At 53.6% G+C, this 20,552-nt stretch overlaps 1 protein-coding gene across 4 annotated transcripts in view; it reads left to right on the top strand.

Moving 5' to 3' along the window:
* CHLSN (cholesin) overlaps positions 1–20,552 on the top strand; it is a 98,140-nt gene that overhangs the window by 6,030 nt on the left and 71,558 nt on the right. For 3 of the 4 annotated variants that reach the window (XM_082857663.1, XM_082857664.1, XM_082857665.1), the window contains exon 2: positions 4,188–4,317. In XM_082857663.1, coding sequence (XP_082713789.1) covers positions 4,189–4,317 — 129 coding nt within the window. In that variant the 5' untranslated portion in view covers position 4,188. Of the gene's footprint in view, positions 1–2,738; positions 2,808–4,187; positions 4,318–20,552 lie in introns of those variants that run through there. The other variant, XM_082857666.1, reaches the window with a different exon arrangement.

Raw genomic sequence — 20,552 nt, 5'->3', positions numbered from 1 at the left:
GACTTGCAAACATTTTCTCCACTCCTGTTGATTGTCTTTTTACTTTCTTGCTGGCATCACTTACAGCACAAAATTTTCGATTTTCATAAATCCAATTTATCTTTTTTTCTTCTCCTTATGTTTTTGGTGTCGTAATGAAGAAACTGTTGCCTAATCCAAGGTCATAAAGATTTACTCCTATGTTTTCTGAGAGTTTTGTAGCTTTAGCTCTACATTTAGGTTTTTGCTCCATTTTGAATAATTCTTCTGAGTAGTGTGAGGTAGGGGGTCCAGTTTCATTCTTCTGCATGTGGATATCCAATTGTCCCAGCACCACCTGGTAAAAAGACTGTTCTTCCCCATTGAATTGTTGTGGCCCCCTTGTTGAAGACCAGCTGACCGTAAATGTAAGGAAATGTCTTTCCTACAACAAACACTCCTTGTCTCAAAGGTATGAATCACTGTCTCTTGGGACTAAAAAAGAAAGCTTTTTTTTTTTTTTTTTTGGTACGTGGGCCTCTCACTGTTGTGGCCTCTCCCGTTGTGGAGCACAGGCTCCAGATGCGCAGGCTCAGCGGCCATGGCTCACGGGCCCAGCCGTTCCGCGGCGTGTGGGATCTTCCCGGACCAGGGCACGAACCCGTGTCCCCTGCATCAGCAGGCGGACTGTCAACCACTGCGCCACCAGGGAAGCCCAAAAGCTTTTTATAATATGGAAAAGTTTCTCCCCCCTTTTTAGCAAATAGACTTAGTGATTAAACTTTATTTATTTATTTATTTACTTATGGCTGCGTTGGGTCTTCGTTGCTGCGCGTGGGCTTTCTCTAGTTGCGGCGAGCGGGGGCTACTCTTCGTTGTGGTGCATGGGCTTCTCACTGCGGTGGCTTCTCTTGCTGTGGAGCATGAGCTCTAGTTGCACGGGCTTCAGTAGTTGTGGCACATGGGCTCAGTAGTTGTGGCTCGCGGTTCTAGAGCGCAGGCTCAGTAGTTGCGGTGCACGGGCTTAGTTGCTCCGCGGCATGTGGGATCTTCCCAGACCAGGGCTCGATCCCATGTCCCCTGCATTGGCGGGTGGATTCTTAAGCACTGCGCCACCAGGGAAGCCCCCTGATTAAACTTTTTAACGATAACTCTCAGAATGAATGTAGATTTAACTTTTATGGTAACCGGTGTGTAAATATTTGCTAAACTTTTCTTACTCTCCAACAAGGTAATTGGCTGGCAGAGCCCTTTGTCTTTTCAAAACCCTGTGTCAACAGTCTAATTCTTTCAAGATTTCTTATTACACTGCTAATTGAAGCTTGGAGCCTCTGGCTTGGGATACTTTCTTAAGATAAGGCTTAATTAAAGACCTTGGGCGCCTGGCAGTTTTCTGATTGCACAGTAGTGATATTCCTTCGGTGTGCTGTAATCAGTCATGGCCCCAAAGGGGGCAGAGGGGCCCTTCACCCTGGCTCCGTGTCCTTTTCGCCGTGGCCCTGTGATTGCCTGGCCTGGTTTGTGGTGCAGCTTGATACGCTGGTTCACCTTACACGTTCCTTGCTCCAGACGGGAATCTTAAGGCAGTCTGGCTCTTTTTTATAGAGAATGGTATTTAGAACTCAAATCTGGGTTCTGGGCCCTTTCCGCTATGATCACCCTTTTCATGATCACCGTTTCCCATAGCCCTTTCCTTCATTCCTTTTTTTTTTGCCTAGCATCATTCTCATTTTCTGACATGTTTGTCTCCCCCATCAGAATGTGAGCTGCATGTGGGTGGGCACTCTGGACCGCGTGGTCCAGCCTGGAGCCGCTCCTGCACGTGGCCAGCACTCTGCGGTGGAGACGGTGACCGACAAGTGACGAAGTGCAGGGGCCTGTGGGGTGGGGCTGCTGGTGACTTGAGCGCGCTTCCCCTCCCCCCCATGTTGATGTCATTTGTCCGTCTGTCCCTGTGGAAAGTTTTGCTTTGGGGGAAGTTAAGGTCTCAGTAAGTGGTTCAGTGAGACTGATGCCTGGGTGAGAGACCTGAGGGCAGGCAGCTCTGCTCCGGACGCCCCTCCTCCACCTGCGGGCCTTGCTCCTCGGGACGCTACCTGGCCCAGGGCCTCCTCCAGCTCTTCACACGCTGCCTCCTCTGTCTGCCTCTGGCCCCTCAGAGGCCCCTGAGCCGCTCCCGTGGCTGCCAGCCTCGGGGGCGCCTGCTCACTCAGCCCGGTTCTCCTTTCTCGGCAGTGTTTATCTCTGTGTGAAAGCACTGGCTCGTTCACTTAAATAGGTCTGGATCTCACACCAGAAGGAGGCTTCTCGAGATCAAGGCTCTTCCTTCCCTTGCTGTTTGCTCTGTGTCCAGCGTGCAGCAGTGCCTGGCACAGAACTGGCTCTCGATAAACACTTGTGGAGTGAATGAGTTGCATTTTCGAGCATTTGTGGATGGAGTCCAAAATGAATTCTGGTGTCAGAGGAAGAAGGTATCGGGTTTGTGTGTCCATTCCCGTGCAGACAGCCTGGGACAGCGTGTCCGAAGTGAAAACACCTGTATTATAGCGACATGAGCGTGAATATTGTGGGTGTGTGTAACATACATGTTACATGCTTGTGTCTGTATAATACATACAGTACACATACATGCAGATGCAGCCAGTGGAGTGACTTTAGGATAAATAAAACAAAATACATTCTTGTAATTTGTTAGAATAAAAGCTGATACTAGCAGTCCTTGTAGATAGAGTTTTAAAGGACTAGTATTAAAAAAATGAGACTGAGCTGTGGGTGTGGGGGAGTCCCTCGCAGTCCCGTCCCGAGACAGAAAGGGAGAGCTTTGACTTATATCCTTCAGACATTTGCCCGTAAGTACGTGCATAGCTTTCTCTGTTGTTATTTTCTTAAACAAATACAAAAGTGTGATACTACTCGTCGTGTTCTGTTCCATCCTGTACATGTAGCGCTGCCTCATTGATCTCAGTTATTGAGTGATATTCCTTTTCCAGGTTTATGCTGACTTACTCACCCCCAGCTTGATTGACGGGTGACGAGAAGTGCGCGCGCGCGCGTGCGCGCGCGCATGTGGCTTGTACAAGCTGGCCATGGCCTCTGTGCCAAAGCGCCTTCTACCCTGCACCTCGGGGTGCTCACGCTGTAGCTGCTGGGACTCCGAAACTTTCCTGTGTTTTCAGCTCCTTTTGGGCTCCATCCAAAGGGGGCGGGGTGGGGAGGATCCGGTCAGTTCCCGCATCCCCCTCGGGGTGGGCCTGGGGCCCTGCGGGCGGCCTCCCCCCATCCCCAGCCCTCATGACGCCCCTCGGAGGTCCCCGCAGCCAGTGACCCTCGGGTGGAGGCCTCTCCCCCGGCCCCTGCCTAGTTTCTGGTGCCGTGACCGTTTCCCTTGGCTCCCATCATCTGGCCCCACAGGGGAAGCTGGGTTTGCAGTTCATGTTCACGGGCGTTCTTCTGTCCTTGTGCGTGGAGTTCTAGATACTGCTGTGCTTGAGGAGGGAGATGTAATCAGAGCCTCTTGGACCTGTGTCACTCCTTCAATGCGGCCCCGGTTGGGGCTGCTTCCACAGTCCAAGGAGGCCACCCCAGACTCATCATGGCCACCTCCAGCCACAGGTGACCGAGGGCCTAGTGACTGCATGGTGGTCACTGCCAGCCCGTGTGGGGCTGCAGCATCCCTAGTTGATGGGGAAGTGAGTTACTCCATAATAGTAGAAAATGAAAATAATCCCAGATAGTCATCAATTAGGGAATAGACAAATGCAGTTTTCACTTTTGGAAAATTTGGATACTGTCACTAAAAATGCTATTTCTTTTCCTCTTTTTTTTGGTGAGGGGGCCTGCACTGCATGGCATGCAGGGTCTTAGTTCCTCGACCAGGGATCAAACCCGTACCCCCTGCAGTGGAAGCGTGGAGTCCCAACCACTGGACCGCCATGGAAGTCCCTTCTTTTACTCTTAAAAGCTTATGTTCATGTTGAGTTAGAAACAGAGTATATAATCTGTGTGTGATGGCAGCTATGTTAAATAAAACACTCAGAAGAAAGACAGGAAATCCACCACAATGGTTAAGTTGTCCAGAGGTGATGAAACGAGAGCTGGAATTTGTAACAGTGACTGTATGTTTCCCACACTTTCTGAAATAGCTTTGTGTCTGTTATAATGCCCTCCCCTCTCTGTTAATTGAGAATTTTTATTTCCTGTGTCTTTATAGTTTACTTTCTCTGTTGCAGGATGGCAAAACAGAAGAGAAAAGATAGCCAAGTGACAAAGAAAAAGAACAAAAAACTGAAGAAGGCGGTAGCAAGAGAGATGCCTCTGGCACCTGCGGCCCCGCCGGCCACTGAGGGGGCCCCAGCCGAGGTAGGTGACGTGGGCGCGCTGGCCTCGCCTTGTTTCTGGACCTGGAGGGGGACTCAGTGGTCACGTGGCAGGCGTCAGGGGGTGGACAGGCCCCCATGGACATGCCCAGTGCCTTTTAGAGGCAGTTGTAGGGCAAATAAGACTTGCAGTAAACTGTAGGTTGGAACCGCACAACGGCCATTCTTCAGTTACCAGACCTCAGGTTGCTGTTGGTGTCCCCGGTGTGACAGGGTTTCGATGGCATGGTGGCCTGGTGGAGGCCTCTGTTGGCCTGGCCGCAGCCGGGCCTTTGAGCCCGTCAGACAAGGGAGGGCCCTTCACATGGCACTGCGTGGGCCGTGGCCTGGGGTCTGTATTTCCGAGATCACAGCTAAAAGTGGTCAGGCTCCACCACAGAAACACGTGTCTATGTTTGAATTTGTTTGCTGTTACCTCTCAGGTTCTGAGTGTTCATGTTCTTCTGTATTGAGCTGACTCTGCAATTCCTAGTGTGTAGTTGATCAAAACGGCATAAGATGTTACAAATCTTGACAAGTTATTCAACATGAAGTGAAAGTTGGTGGGCGACTCATGTCATGAGGGGCGGCTTTGCTGGGCCCTGAGCAGTGGGTGAAGGTGCTGACCGTGCATGAGGCTTGCCTGGTGTGGCCTCGAGCCCGCATCCCACGTGAGCACCCAGTGACCCTGTGCTCATCCTTGGTCCACGGGGAGGGAAGTGTCGTCGGAGCTGCGCCGCATAGCGTGTCGAGTGACTTGGGGCCATTGTCAGACTTGCCTGTGAGTATCTACCATTAATCGGCGACTAGATCAGGTCCTCGTTTGGGTCTTTCTGAAAGGAAGCGATGGAAATCCCCGACAGGATGGGTGGCGTGTGGCTGGTGGGTTTCATCACTCTTTTTTTTTTTTTTTTGGCTGCGTGGGTCTTGGTTGCTGCGCGTGGGCTTTCTCTAGTTGCAGCGAGCAGGGGCTGCTCTGTTGCAGTGCGCGGGCTTCTCATGGCGGTCGGTGGCTTCTCTTGCTATGGAGCACGGGCTTTAGGCACGTGGGCTTCAGTAGTTGTGGCTCACGGGCTCTAGGCGCGTGGGCTTCAGTAGTTGTGGCTCACGGGCTCTAGGCGCACGGGCTTCAGTAGTTGTGGCTCATGGGCTGTAGGTGCGTGGGCTTCAGTAGTTGTGGCTCATGGGCTGTAGGTGCGTGGGCTTCAGTAGTTGTGGCTCACGGGCTGTAGGCGCGTGGGCTTCAGTAGTTGTGGCTCATGGGCTCTAGGCACGTGGGCTTCAGTAGTTGTGGCTCATGGGCTCTAGGCGCGTGGGCTTCAGTAGTTGTGGCTCACGGGCTCTAGGCGCACGGGCTTCAGTAGTTGTGGCTCATGGGCTGTAGGTGCGTGGGCTTCAGTAGTTGTGGCTCACGGGCTTTAGGCACGTGGGCTTCAGTAGTTGTGGCTCACGGGCTCTAGGCGCGTGGGCTTCAGTAGTTGTGGCTCATGGGCTCTAGGCACGTGGGCTTCAGTAGTTGTGGCTCATGGGCTCTAGGCGCACGGGCTTCAGTAGTTGTGGCTCACGGGCTGTAGGTGTGTGGGCTTCAGTAGTTGTGGCTCATGGGCTCTAGGTTCACGGGCTTCAGTAGATGTGGCTCACAGGCTCAGTAGCTGTGGCTCACGGGCTTAGTTGCTCCGCAGCATGTGGGATCTTCCCAGACCAAGGCTCGAACCCATGTCCCCTGCACTGGCAGGTGGATTCTTAACCACTGCACCATCAGGGAAGTCCCGGTTTGGTCACTCCTACGCCCTAGTGTTTCCAGCTCTGCCTTTGTTTCAAGCCTGGGCCGTGCACGCTGCTGAGACTTGGGGCGCATGTACCCCTTTCATATAGCGGAGGGGCTGGGGCAGGAGGGCCTACCCGTTGGCCAGCACCTCCTCGACTGCAGGCCCAGCCGGGCCCTGGGGTGGATCCCAGGCCACTGTGCTGCGGGCTCCGTGCAGGACTGCTGGTCCGACCCCCAGGACACCGGCTGGCTGGGCAGTTCTGTGCCAGGGGGACGCGTGATGGCACTTTTCCTCCGTGGTGGGTGGGCAGGTGCAGGGCCTGTGCCGACAGAGAGCGGCTCCATTGGGTCCGGGGTCGTCTCCCAGCTGCCACCTCTGGGTGTCGGGGAGGAAGCCAGGCCAGCACTCAGGCCCGTACCTGTCCTGGGTGCCCCTTTCTCTGCCTTCTCTCCGGCTGAGAACCTCAGGTCTGGCGCCACCCGAGCCCGGGCGCCTCTCCCTGCACAGAAGGCCTGCGCTTACAGGACCCAGGTCAGCCAGCCGGACCGCATCGCTGGCCCCCACGTCCTGCTCTCACCCGGGCTCGTAGCCAGTCCCATGTGCCCTGGGCCCCTTCTCGTCGTCCTCGCCTTCTGTGCCACTGGAGCCCCAGTTTTGTCAGGCCTTTTTGGTTTCTAGACCCTGGAGGGAAACTGTTTTTTTAGAGCTATTCCAGTTCCCATTCGGTGGTCTGGCCCCCAATCCCTGCAGAACCTCCAGTACATGTGAATTTCTTGGGCCTTTCCTGGACAGTTTCCTACTTTTTCTAGACTCCTCCAATTTCTTTAAAACGAACTCCAAGTGACTCCAAGTGACAAGTCCTGGTGACCTGTAATTTTGTTATAAATCTCTAGCTTTCTGAGTGGTCTCTGCTTGCCGGCTGCTGGTCACTGGCAGGACCCCCCAGACTGTGTGGGTTTATGATAAGTAATGGCAGAGCTTAAAGGTTCTGCCTGAGAGGGGTAATGATTCTTAAATTCAGGCAATTTTTTTAAAAGTGATTTTTTTTTGTTATTTAAGTACATGTTGATTAAAATAAATTTGGAAAACAAAAGCAGGAAGAAGAATTTGGGTATGTTTCCTTCCAGTGTCTCTTGCTGCCTCGGTTTCTGGTTGGTTGGTTAGTAACTTGTGCACATGGTCCCCATGGGGTCTGTGCTCTGCCGCTTCGCCTTGGTCCCCAGGGGTGCTGGGGGAGCTCGGGTGGGTCCCTGCGCGGTCAGTGCTGGGCGCGGGGCTGGTGTCCTGAGGAAATGGAGTCTGTGCTTCCTCGAGACCACATCCTGGTCTCTGCTCATCAAAATCCTCTTCACCCGCTCTCTCTCCGGTTCTCGGTTCTCGTGGGAAGCTGGGGAGCTGCTGTGTTAGGCCTTTTTAAAGGAGGGACCCTTCCGTCTGCAGAGGGTGTGTGGCCAGAGCCTGGAGAGAGCGTTCCCGTCACTGGGAGCCCATGGAAAAGTACTGCACCGTCCCCGCCCCAGCTCCTGCGCCAACCCCCGCAAGGAGCCCCAAGGAGCCTCTGCCCCCTCTTGGGCCATGGTGCTGTCCTCCCGGAAATGCCCGTCCAGGGACCCTCAGGTCCCTGTGCAGTCACTTCCCACAGCCCAGGCCCTGAGCCTGCGCCAGGAGGGCTGAAGGATCCCCCAGGGGGGATGCTTCACGCACTGGGAGCCCCATGGGGGGGGGGGCTCGGCGGGGGGGCCCCATCCCTCTCCTGTCCTGTCCAGTCCCCGCTGCCCTGGTGCCCTTGTCCACAGCATGTGACATCTGTGTGGCTGAGCCCCCCGTCCACCTCTTGCCCCTGCCGTTGACCCGAGGCGCGTGGGCTGGGACAGTGGAGGAGGGGTGGCCTGTGGTGCCGCCGAGGCGGGGACAAGTCCTCCCGGCGCTGGTTCTGTGGTGCCGGCTGCTGCTCCCGGGAGGCCCTGCCCCGCTCCTGTCCTCTTCCCTGTCCTGCTGGAGGGGCTTGCGAGGTGGGGGGTTCGAGGGTCTTCCCTCTTCCGAGGGTGGTGCTCGAGCACAGGGTTCTCGGAGTTGGCCCATGTCTACCCGTCTGGTAGCTTCTTAACCCTCCCCGTGAGCTGGGCTTAGGGCTGGGCAGATGGGGTCCGGTTCTGTCTTCACGTCCCTGGACCCCTTCCAGAGGAGGCTCCGGCTTGACAGGGTCGGGTGGACTGGTTTAGCGAGCACGGCTGTGTGGTGGTGAGGGGTCTGCAGGCCTCAGCCCCCCCACCCCGCCCTCCCTGGGGAGGTACCGCCCCAGACGCTGAGCCAGACCTGGGGGGTGGGGAGACACACCAGAGCAGCGGTCACCCTTGGAGCCAGTGACTGCCGCCTTGGACGGGCACCTAGGCTGAGCTGGCTGCCTCCTGCTGCTGTAAATACACTCAGGCTGTCTGCAGATTGGGGGGGGCGGAGTGGGGGGATCTTGGGGGGTGTGAGGGGAGCTTGGGGGGAGTGGGGGAGCTGGGGGGAGTGGGGGAGCTGGGGTGTGTGTGGGGAGCTGGGGGGAGTACTGGGGGGAGCTGGGGGTGTGGGGGGGAGCTGGGGGAGTGGGGGATCTGGGGGGTGTGTGTGGGAGCTGGGGGGAGTGGGGGGGAGTGGGGGAGCTGGGGGGAGTGGGAGGAACTGGGGGTGGAGCGGGAGGGGGAGTGGGGGGAGCCAGGGGCTGGTTAGCTCAGCTCTTGGCTCCGGGTCTCACTAAGAAGAACCTCTCATGTCTGCAGAGCACGCTTCCATTCACAGAAGCACTTTGACCTTGGGTTCTGGCAGCCCTGAGATGCCAGGGGCGGAGGTGTGGGTGCGCTGCCGCTTCACAGGGGAGTTGGCCCGAGAGGCCGGGTCACGGTCATGGTCCCTGGGCAGCTGGTGGAGAGGAGAGGCCCTTGCTTGGGTTTCCTGACTGTGGTTGTATAAGGACACGGGCTGAGGTGTCACTGCCCTCCCCGGCCGCCTGGCCCAGACCGTGTGGGGAGTGTGTCCGGCTCGCCCTTGGCTGTAAGCGCTGACGTCCAGGGAGGAAGAGCTCGCACGTGTTGACCAGATGGCCCTCCGTTGGTTGGAGTGACCCTCTGGAGTGGGGAGTGACGCGTACTTTTGGAGGAATGGGCGCCACTTCGTGCCTTTGGAACACGATGTGCGCCACCCCCAAGCCCCTGGCTCCCGAGGGCCCAGCGCAGCCATGTGTGTCTTTCGTGTCCTCGTGGGTCCTGCTGACACGTGACAGGGGCAGCTGGGCTGTAGGAGGCCACGCCGTGTCCTTTGTGTGGAAAGGAAGCAAAGCTCAACATGGGGCATCTTTTCTCCTTCCTTTTCAACCTGGGAAAATCAGAGGAGTTACGTGGGCATTAAGCCCACAAGTGCTTGAAAACCATCAGCCGAGGCTGTGAACTCCATGGCCTTGAGAATTTGCTCAGCAACAGGGCTGCACACCAGTGGCATTTTGCCTCAAGAAACGCTTCTGGTCTGGCGGCAGACTCCTGGCCGCTAAACTAGCCGGGAGGGGCGATCTTTACAGACAGCCCCCTGGGAGCCTGCCTTGTTTTCCTTTAGCAGAAATTCCCTTGTTCCACTGTTTTCCTTTCCTACTTTGTGAGCACTGAGTGCTCGGTGGTCAGCCCGTGGGAGCTGTGAGCTGTGGGCTTGCGGGGCTAAGAGGGGTTCCGAGACTGGGACCCTGAGACCAAAGAGGCTCTGTGATGCCCCGAGGCCCCGTTCCTGCCTGGGGGAGCCAGCCTGCTAGCCCACCCCCTCCCGCCCCGCTCCCGTGTCCCCCTTTCCTTTGGACTCATCACACTGCTCTCTCCATCACCTGGTCTAGACATTTGGGTTGTTGCCAGTGTGGGGCCGTTTTGAGTGTGCTGTGTACAAGGGCCTCTGTTTTCATTTTTCTTGGGTAGATTCCTAGGACTGGGAGGGATCGTATGGAAGTGTGTGTTTACCTTACAAAACTGCTAAGCTGTCCTCTAAGGAGGCTGCGCCACTGTGCACCCCGCCAGCCACATGGAGGGTTCTCGGTGCTGCGCACGTTTGCCACCACTCGGTGTTGTCGGCCTCTCTTGTGGGTGTAGTTGTGTCTTACTGTGTGTGTGGTTTTTCAAAACAGCTTGATTGAGGTGTAATTGACAGAGTAGACTGTATATATTTATTTATTTTTCAGTTTTATTGAGGTATACGATGTTGTATTAGTTTCTGCTGTATAGCAAAGTGATTCAGTTATACATTCTTTTTCATATACTTTTCCATGCTGGTTTATCCCGGGATATTGAATATAGTTCCCTGTGCTCTACAGTAGGACCTTGTTGTTTATCCATTCTATTTATAATAGTTTGCATCTGCTCATCCCAAACTCCCGCTCTATCCCTCCCCCACCTCCCCTCCCCCTTGGCAACCACAAGTCTGTTCTCTATGTCTGTGAGTCTGTTTCTGTTTTGTAGATAAGTACATTTGTGTCATATTTCAGATTCCACATAGAAGTGATATCATATGGTATTTGTCTTTCTCTGTCTGACTTACTTCACTTAGTATGATAATCTCTAGGTCTTCGTGTTGCTGCAAATGGCATTATTTCATTCTTTTTTATGGCTGAGTAGTATTCCACTGTATATATGCACCACATCTTTATCCATTCATCTGTCGATGGACATTTAGGTTGTTTCCGTGTCTTGGCTGTTGTGAATAGTGCTGCTGTGAACATAGGGGTGCGTGTATCTTTTTGAATTAGTGTTTTTCCAGATATATGCCCAGGACTGGGATTGCTGGATCATAGGGCAGCTCTATTTTTAGTTTTCTGAGGAACCTCCGTACTGCCCTCCACAGTGGCCGCACCCATTTGCATTCCCGCCCACAGTGCAGGAGGGCTCCCTGTCCCCACGCCTCCCCAGCATTTGCTGTCTGTAGACTTTTTAATGATGGCCTTCTGACCGCTGTGAGGCGGCGCCTCGTTGTGGTTTTCATTTGCGTTTCTCTAATAGTAGTGGTGTTGAGCATCTTTTCACGTGCCTGTCGGCCATCTGTGTGTCTTCTTGGAGAGAGGCCCACTTAGGTCTGTTTGCCTGTGTGACGCTTCTCTTGGAGACGCAGCATTTGAAACCTGATACATGATGCCTCAGGGCCCCAGAATTCATGTCCTGGCATTATAGCGTGCACTGGGTACCTTCCATCTTTTATTCTTACCAATCTGGTGGGTGAAGAGTAGAATCTGTTCTTAATTTATATTTTCCTGATCCTTGGTGAGATGGACATTTTTCGATTAGTTATTAATCATTTGTCTTCTATGAATTTCCTCATCACCTTTCGCTTGTTTTTCTGTTGAATTGATCACCTTTTGTAAAAAAGGACTTTTTGTGTGTCTAATACATGGACTTTCTCCCCACGTGTCTTTTGTCTCCTGAATTTGATGTTTCCGTGGGGCTTTCAGTAGTGCAGGCGAGTGTCTGTCAGTTTTGCTTTGTGGTGTCTGTTTTTGTTCCCTTAAAAAGCCCTCTCTTGCACAGTTACAAACGTTTTCTTATATTTTTCTCCACTTTTTGTAGTTTTTTTTTTTTTTTTTTTTGCGGTACGCGGGCCTCTCACTGCTGTGGCCTCTCCCATTGCGGAGCACAGGCTCCGGACGCGCAGGCTCAGCGGCCAGGTCTCACGGGCCCAGCCGCTCCATGGCATGTGGGATTTTCCCGGACCGGGGCACGAACCCGCGTCCCCTGCATTGGCAGGCAGACTCTCAACCACTGTGCCACCAGGGAAGCCCTGTAGTTTTTTAAATGAATTGAAATTTGTGTTATGTGAGGCAGGGATCCGACATTTTTTTTCTTAAAGATTCAGTTGTCCCATATCATTGACTGAATATTCTGTCCTTTTGATAGAACATGTTCGACCCTCCAAATTTTCTAGGGTCTACATTGTGTTCTACTAATCTGTTTTTCTTTTCTTGTTTTTTTCTATAGTGCTTTAAAAACAATATTTATGTTTTTATTAGGTAATGCAGGACATGATACAAAATTCAAAACATTCTCCCACTAGGCCAGACTTGCATCAGTTTCTTCTGTTTCCTCGCACTTTTATGGGTGTTAGTCTCTTTCCAGACATTTTTTTGTGCATAGCCGTGTCTGTGCACGTGTTTACACAAATGGTAGCATGTTGTCTGTCCCGTCCTCTTTCTCACTTTATATGTTATGGGTGATGCTGCTATGAACACATGTTTTTGTGAGACGTATATTTTCTTTCTTTCTTTCTCTTTTTTTTACCATCTTTATTGGAGTATAACTGCTTTACAATGGTGTGTTACTTTCTGCTGTATAACAAAGTGAATCAGCCATATGTATACATACATCCCCACATCTCCTCCCTCTTGAGCCTCCCTCCCACCCTCCCTATCCCACCCCTCTAGGAGGTCACAGAGCACCGAGCTGATCTCCCTGTGCTATGCGGCTGCTTCCCACTAGCTATCTGTTTTACATTTGGTAGTGTACATATGTCAGTGCCACTCTCTCACTTCATCCCAGCTTCCCCTTTCCACCCTGTGTCCTCAAGTCTGTTCTCTATATGAGACATGTATTTTCATATTTATATTTCCAGGAGTACAGTTTTTGTGTCGCATTTTCCCCACCTCTCTGCCAAGCCCTGCTGTCCATGGTTGATTTTGGCTATGGTCCCTCTGCTGGGCGTGGGGTGTGTCCCTGGGCTTTGATTGGCGTTTCCCTTGTGACTGATGTTGGGCATCTTTTAAGCTGCTCATTGGCTGTCATCTCTCTCTGGAGAAACGTCTGTTCAGACCCGTTGTCCATTTTTGAACTGGGTCCTTTGTCTTTTTATTGCTGATTTGTAAGATCAGAAGTGTCTTAGTTTCTTTTGAATCTCTCATCCGTCTGTTTATCCAAACTGATCCTGTGGAGGCTTTTTCTAAGCAGACAGTCACGTGTCCTTTTTAGGGTAGTTCTGTTTTATAAAGTGCTGGTTGCCAGGATATTCAATGCATATATTTAAGAATTGAAATGGGGATTGTTGGTGCACAGAGACGGACACAGCAACACTAACATAGGTGGAGCTCAGGAGGGTGTGGTGACTGAATTAAACGTCCAGGATTGTGATGGGAGCTGACAGGCCGGATATAAAGCTAACCATTTTACAGCAACACTTTAGTACACGAACGTGTGACCGTCCCTCTGTCTAGCCACACAACATCGTCCTCACCTGGAGGGAGACCCTGAACTTGCGGGGCGCTCCCTCCTGACCCTGTGCCCAGCCCCGGTTCCCCCACGTTCTGTCTCCCTGGGTTACCTATTCCTGTACAGGGAGCGTACAGTATGTGACCTGTGTCACACATCGTGTCTGAGTCCCCTCACTTAGCATCAGGTTTTCGAGGTTCAGCCATGTGGTCGTGTGTGTCAGAGCTTCACTCTTGAATTTTCGTGGCTGGATAACATTCCTTTATGTGAATACGCTGCATTCTGTTTCGTTACTGGTCAGGCTGTGTCCACCTGTGGCTGCTGTCAACAGTGCTTCTGGGAACATTCGTGTGCCCATTGTTGTTTAAATACCTGTTTTCAATTCCTGGGCTCTAGACCCAGGAGTGAAATTGCTGGACCGTATGGTAGTTCTGTACTTAACGCCTAACCACCAGACTTCTCTGCAGCATCTGCCCTGTTTTACGTCTCGTTCCGCTACCAGCCTCGTGTAAGAATTCCACTTTCTCCACGTCCTTGCCAGCACTGTTCTCTATCTGATTCTCACCATCCTGCTGGGTGTGAAGTGGTGTCTTCTTGTGGGTTTGACTTGCATTTCCTCAGTGGTCAATAGCGTTGGGCATCTTTTCATGTGCTGCTTGGCCATTTGTATATTTTCTTGGGGCAAAGGGTTTGAATAGACATTTCTCCATTTAAAAAATTGTCACATTTGGGGCTTCCCTGGTGGCGCAGTGGTTGAGAGTCTGCCTGCCGATGCAGGGGACACGGGTTCGTGCCCCGGTCCGGGAGGATCCCACGTGCCGCGGAGCGGCTGGGCCCGTGAGCCATGGCCGCTGAGCCTGCGCGTCCAAAGCCTGTGCTCTGCAACGGGAGAGGCCACAACAGTGAGAGGCCCGCGTATCGCAAAAAAAAAAAAAAAAAAAAAAACTGTCTCATTTATTGAGTTTTAAGAGTTCTTTATGATTGCTAGGTACAATTCTTTTATCAGATATGTGGGTTGCAGACATTTTCTTCTGTCCGTTGCCTTTCTACTTTCTCTCTGTTTTGCTTTTTTGTTGTTGTTTCTTTTTTTTTTTTTTGGCTGCACGTCTTGGGGGATCTTAGTTCCCCGACCAGGGATCGAACCCAGGCCCCTGGCGGTGAAATCGCCAAGTCCTAACCACTGGACCCCCCAGGGAATTCCCATCTTTTTACTTTCTTGTCCTTCGAAACACAGACATTTTAAGTTTCGATGAGTCTAATTAATCTGTTTTTTCTTTTGTTGCCCGTGCTTTTGGTGTCATATATATCTAAGAAACCATTGCCAAATCCAGGATCGGGGAGATTTATAGGAGAAGATGTACCTTCTTCTGTGTTTTATAGTCTTAGCTCTTACATTTTAGTCTTTGATGCATTTTGAGTTAACTTTTGTGTATGGTGTGAAGTAAGGGTCCAGCTTCATTCCTTTGCATACGGGTGTCCGGTTGTCCCAACACCATTTGTTGAAAATACTATTCTTATTGAATTGTCTTAGAATTCTTGTTGGAATAGCCTATATCCTCTTAAAAAGTTGTATAATATTCTGTTATCTTGTTGTACCATAATTTAACTTGCTCCTTGCCACACTGTTTAATACTTTAGTTCTTAAAAATACGTTTTAATATCTAATACACTAAGTACTGATTGTTTTTTGGGACAGGGTTCTGGGCCTTTGTCATATTTTCTTTTTGGTTTGAATTTTGCAATCCACTTTCAGATTTCCTGAGAAATCTTTCATGCTTTATTGAGGCTGTTTTTTATGTCATTCAGGAAGGTTTTATGGTTTTCTCTGGAGAGATCTAACGTGTTTCTCAGTGAGTACGTGACCTGGGCAGTGTCCCTATAGCACACCTGGTGTAGACTTCGTTTGTCTGTTTTCTGTGTAACATACCATTAAAATGCACCATTGTGGGGAAGGCGGGTCTGTGCAGGACTGCACGCCTGTTGTGATCCAGGGTGGAAGATGTCCTGGGGTTCTCGGTACCCCCCCTTCTTCCCGTCAGTCCTGACTCAGCCACGTGCTGTGCTCCTCCACCTTCCGGCACATTCCCTCTGCCCCAGTTCCTTTCTGGAATTGATCCTCTTGGCCTGGCCAACCTTCTGATTTTTCTTCTTCTCCGTTTTCTCACATTCTCCATGTTGACCCTTAACCTAACTTTTCTTTAACCAATAAAACTTAGCAGCAGCTCCCTGAGATCAAATTGGGACACGTGTTCAGCAAATACATATTAAAAATTGGGATTTTTGTGCTGCTAAAAACAGATTTTATTTAATGTTGCATTAATTTATATGTAATATAAATGTAATAGGTTGTGGGAGTGTTAATTATTACATCTTTTTTTCAACGAATTCTGATAACCTGCTGAGAGTTTTCTAAAGGCAGGGAATAAGGTGAGGTGGGGAGTGGGGTAGAGGTTAGGGAGCTTCAGGGTGTCCTCCTAGTGATAGTGATTTGCAGTGGCTTTTTCAGCCTATACTTGTAAGCCAAAAAATAGCAGGTATGTCAGATTCTATTCGTTTTTAGATGGAGCTGTGGTTAACTTACCACGTCGCTTAATGTCGGGTTTACAAGCACGTTGGTTCCTGTTTGGGTGGGAAAATCTCACGCAACACAGAAAATCTGACAGCGAGTGGCTTCCGACCGCGGAAGTAGTGGCTGTTTTTCACCAGTTGCCTCTGATTTGCACTAAGTAGCCGACAGCGGGTGGGTGGCTTTGGGAAGCTGAGCCTGGCCACCGGTAGCCCTTAGGTCGGACATGTCCGCGAGGATGGTGGCAGGCTTTTCTGTCCCCACACACGCCTGGGGAGCACGGGGTAAGATTCAAGCTACCAACGCGATGGAAAACACACAACCCCTCCCCTCAATAAAAACCTCTCCCCAAAGAACCAGTTACGGCTTATAAAGTCAGACACATCTTTTCGCATCTTTTTTATCTCAAAAGGTGAGCATTTCTCAAGAAACCAGAGACTTCAGTGTGATTCCGCCAGATCATTCACTCTGAAACGCTGACCGTTGACCGCAGCCCAGCGTGAGACACGTGTCTTACACGTGCGCGCAGTGACACAGGGGCGACACAGGAGCCAGAAGGCATAGCTGGGGCTGGGTGCTTGCAGCCGGTCGGGAGGCATGAGGTGGCTCCAGGGGCCCTCCCGGATCAGTCCCGCCCTCTGACCCTCCACCCGGGGGCCCTGAGCTGCACTTCCGGCCCCTCACCACTGCCGGAGGCCACCTGAGCCCAAGGGCAAACTCCCGGCCCTGCGAATCGCTCAGGCTGGAGCAGCCCCGTGGCGGCCCGTGGTTCCTGGGCTCCAGAAGCCTCCCCTCCTGCCGGCTCTTCGCTTTCCAGAAATGGTTGGTTTTGTACTTCTGTCCATGGTTTTGGTTGCCGTTCCCTCTCCCCCCTCGTCAGAGTCAGTCTAAATCAGCTCAGGATCTGGGGAGCCCCTCCTGGGGGGCATCTGGGGCTCGGCGGCCCGGGGTCTCTGTCGCAGCCAAGCGCTGCCTCCGGGGCAGGAGCCCCCAGGGGCAGGCTGGCGGTGCCAGGCGTGGGGATGACGTTGACGCCCCCAGATTGGCGGTGGAGGGGCCCTGGTCTGACCGGAGTACCCCCCACAGCCGGGAGGACACCCCCTCCCGGGCACCCCGAGTCTGAGCTGCTCCCCGGCTGCAGAGCAGCCCCTCCCCAGCCGAGGTTGCTCAGGCACTAGATCTTTCTGCCCCGAGTTCCGGGCTCTCCTGGTCTCCGACGGCAGGAAACCCTTCCCTGGGCCCGTGGCTTCACCGACCTGCCGCCTCCCCGGGAAGGTCGGGGGCCTCTGGGCTCTTGGCTGCCGTTTGAAGGTTGCCGCGGGCACCGCCCCACACAGGGCTGATGACAGGAGGACCGCGGCACCGGGGAGCACTGAGGTGAGACGCCCGGTAGGCAGGGGGCTGCCGCGGTCCTTCCAGATCTTACTCCACCACGTGTGCCCTGGAGCGTGGCGCTGCATCGCGGCGTCGGGTGGTGTTGGTGCGGACTCTTCTCGCTGTGACAGGAGCCGCGTTCTGAACGCCGGGCTGAGCCCCAGGCCTGCCTGGAGGGTCCTGGACGGGTGGCCGAGGGGCTCAGCGTTCATGTCGAGGGCCTGGGGCTCTCGCTTTTGTTAAAGAGAATTTATTTTTGAAATAACTGTAGGTTACGTAGCAAGTTGCAGAAGCTATAGGGAGGCCCGTGTGCCCTGTGCCCGGTTTGCCCCATTGGTAACAGACTGTGGTGTTGCAGCCAGGAGGGACATCGATGCCGCCCACAGAGCTCGCTCACATGCCATTAGTTTTGCGGGCGCGCGTGCGTTTCTGCGCAGTTTTACCGCAGGTGTCGTGACACAGAGCTGCTGTCACCACTGGCTCCTGGGCCACTGCTCTGCAGCCCTTCGCTGTTCAGTGAAGGACACTCGGGTGGTTTCCCGTCTTGGCTTTCCCACCGAAGTGCTGTGAACGTCCATGAACGTGTGTTCCTCTCTCTGGGGAAGTCGCCCGGGAGCATAACGGCTGGTCATGTGGTCCGTGCTCGTGGCGGTGCTCGGCAGCTGCCCACCTTCGGGGTGGTCGCCCCGTACGTGCCCCTGTCGTGCGAGGGATCCGGCTTCTCTGCATCTCCACTGGTGTTTGGCGTCTCGCTGCTTTAATATTTCAGTCTTTCTGATCGCGGCGCTCACATTGATGAGGACGGCTGGAGTTGTCCTGGGAACTGGCAGGAGCAGAATTAAACTCTCTTTTTTCCAGAGTTTGGTGATATGTGCGCTGTTGGCCTTATCAATTCTGGGTGCTGCTGGGTGGGCCGTACGGGAGAGCCTTCCCGGCCTGCTGGTGGCGCCGTGCTGCTGCGTCCGTGCTCGATGTGGCCCTTGTCATCCCTGCTGTGTGACGTCCTTGTCCCCTTTTCCAGGAGCTCCTCGCGGCTGCGGCCCCAGGGCCCATGTTCTGTTAGGAGGCTGGCTGCGAGCTTGTGTACCTCTGTCTCTAAAATGGGTTTTGTCGGCTCATTTGTTGACTCTGAACCGTTAGGGAAGAGTTGGAAACTGCTCAGCGTCCTGCTGCCGTGGAGACCCATCGCCTTTGTCCCCTCCCCGCCCCCAAGTCCAGCTGTCCACACGTCGGTTTCTAATGCTTTAATTGCCGCTTGGTCAGCCAGGGCTGTGTTTGTGAGCTTTGCTTCCTCGCGGTCAGCAGAAAATAGCTCAGCAAAATGTACTTTTAAAAAAGGAATGTTTATTATTTTTCCTGAGTTATATATACATGGCCAAATGGAAAAAAGAAGTAGAAACATACAGAAGAAACCAGACAGATGAATCCTGCCACCCCGAGAGAGCTCTGGTTTATACTCTGGGGTGTGTCCTCCAGTGGATACAGTGTCTTCTCCGTGCGTGAGGGTGCCCACACCAGATCTGGGTGTCATAACGTCTTTCACGTTTCCTAGTGTGACAGAGAGAAAAAGGTCACTCGTGGTTGTTGTAACTTCGGTTTCTTTGATTGCTACCGTGAACCGTCACTTGTTTTTCTCTTGTGAGCTGCCTGTGTGTTTTTACCAGTTCTGTCACAAAGTTCACCTTTTCTGTATAGATTTGAGAAAACCCTTGTGCTGAGAGCTCTGTCCTAATGGTTCAGATATTTTTCCAGCCGAGTTATTTTTATGGCTTTTGCCCTAGACAGACAGCCCCTTGGCCACTCCCAGGCTGCAGGGCCCCGCTGCCGGCCGCCAGGTTGGTGCCTGTGCCGGCCCTTTGGTTCCCTGGTCAGTGTAGGAAGGTGGGGGGCTCCCAGGAGCGCCAGCTGCTCCGTTTTCTGTAAGATCTGGAGGAACCCCCCCCCCCCCGCCCCCCGTCAGAACATGGCCTGTTCGTCCCCGCCAGTGACCTCTCTCTGCTGCCTGGGTGCACTGTGGTCTGGCTCCTCTCCACCGGTCTCTCACTTGGTCCAGCTGCCCAAAGACCAGCGTGGGGGGCTGCCTGGAGGTGCTCACGGGGCGCGTGTCTGAGCGAGCAGCTAGGTCTCAGGGTCCCTGTCCCCCGGGTAGCATGTTCTCTGGCCGCTTTTGCACTGTCTTCTCTATGGTAAAGGACGTCCTAGATCTGACCGCTTCCCCCCAAGCCCTTCCACTCGGACTGCCCTCCTCCCGACTCTTCTCCCTCCACGCAGCCTGGCCCACGCTCCCTCCACGCAGCCTGGCCCACGTGCCCTGGCCCACGCTCCCTCCGCGCGCCCTGGCCCACGCTCCCTCCGCGCGCCCTGGCCCACGCTCCCTCCGCGCGCCCTGGCCCACGCTCCCTCACACGTGAGCAGAGGCCTCCAGCCTCTGCCTGCCTGTCGGCCTTCCCCTCCGACCATGGGCAGCCAGGACAGATGGCCTCTGCTGTCCCCTCCCCCAGTGCAGACCTGGGACGAGGAGGCAGGTCCTCGTTCTGGCTGGTCCGGGTCTCCCGCTGGTGCCCACATGCGCCCTGGAGTCCGGGAGGTCCTGTAACGTCCCCACGGGCCACTACCCCGGCATCTAAGATCGTGGGAATGAAAGCCCCTCATCCCAGTGAGGACTTCGTGCTGCGTGCCCTGCGCCGCTGTGCCTACTTCCCGAATAAAGAGCGTCGAAATCATAAAGGAAAGTTGAAAAAGGGAAGCTCCCCCCTCCTGCCCCCAGTTCCGCCCTGAAAGCCCCGCGCTCTCCCTCTCTGGCCCCTCTGTGAAGGCCCCTCTCTGGCCCCTCTGTGAAGGTCCCTCTGTGAAGGCCCCTCTGTGAAGGTTCCTCTGTGAAGGCCCCTCTCTGGCCCCTCTGTGAAGGTCCCTCTGTGAAGGTCCCTCTGTGAAGGTCCCTCTGTGAAGGTCCCTCTGTGAAGGTCGCTCTGTGAAGCGCACCTGCCGCAGGGGCCTCTTGGCGCAGGCTCGGTTTGTAGCGTCATTTCCAGCATCGTCCTTAATTGAATTTTCAAAACCACCTTATACGAGCAGAACACACCCACTGTGGGAAACACAGGGAACGTGAAGGAGCACAGAGCGGGGCTGGCCCACTGACTGAGCCGGGGCCTTCCTCCCGCCTGGCTTGCAGGCCTCCCCACCCCTCTTTAGCCCAGACGGTCCGTGACGTGAGTAACGATTAAACTCTCACTGCTGTGTGGTCCTTTGGCCATTTTGGGGTCGGAACCACACTCTGACCTGGGGTCAGGCAGCCCCATCCTTCTGCCGCATCCCTTGAAGCCCAGGG

This window comes from Leucopleurus acutus, assembly GCF_964270905.1.
Source record: "Leucopleurus acutus genome assembly, chromosome: 16".
Taxonomy (NCBI): Eukaryota; Metazoa; Chordata; class Mammalia; order Artiodactyla; family Delphinidae; genus Leucopleurus; species Leucopleurus acutus.
This window is presented reverse-complemented; position numbering and strand designations above follow the sequence as displayed.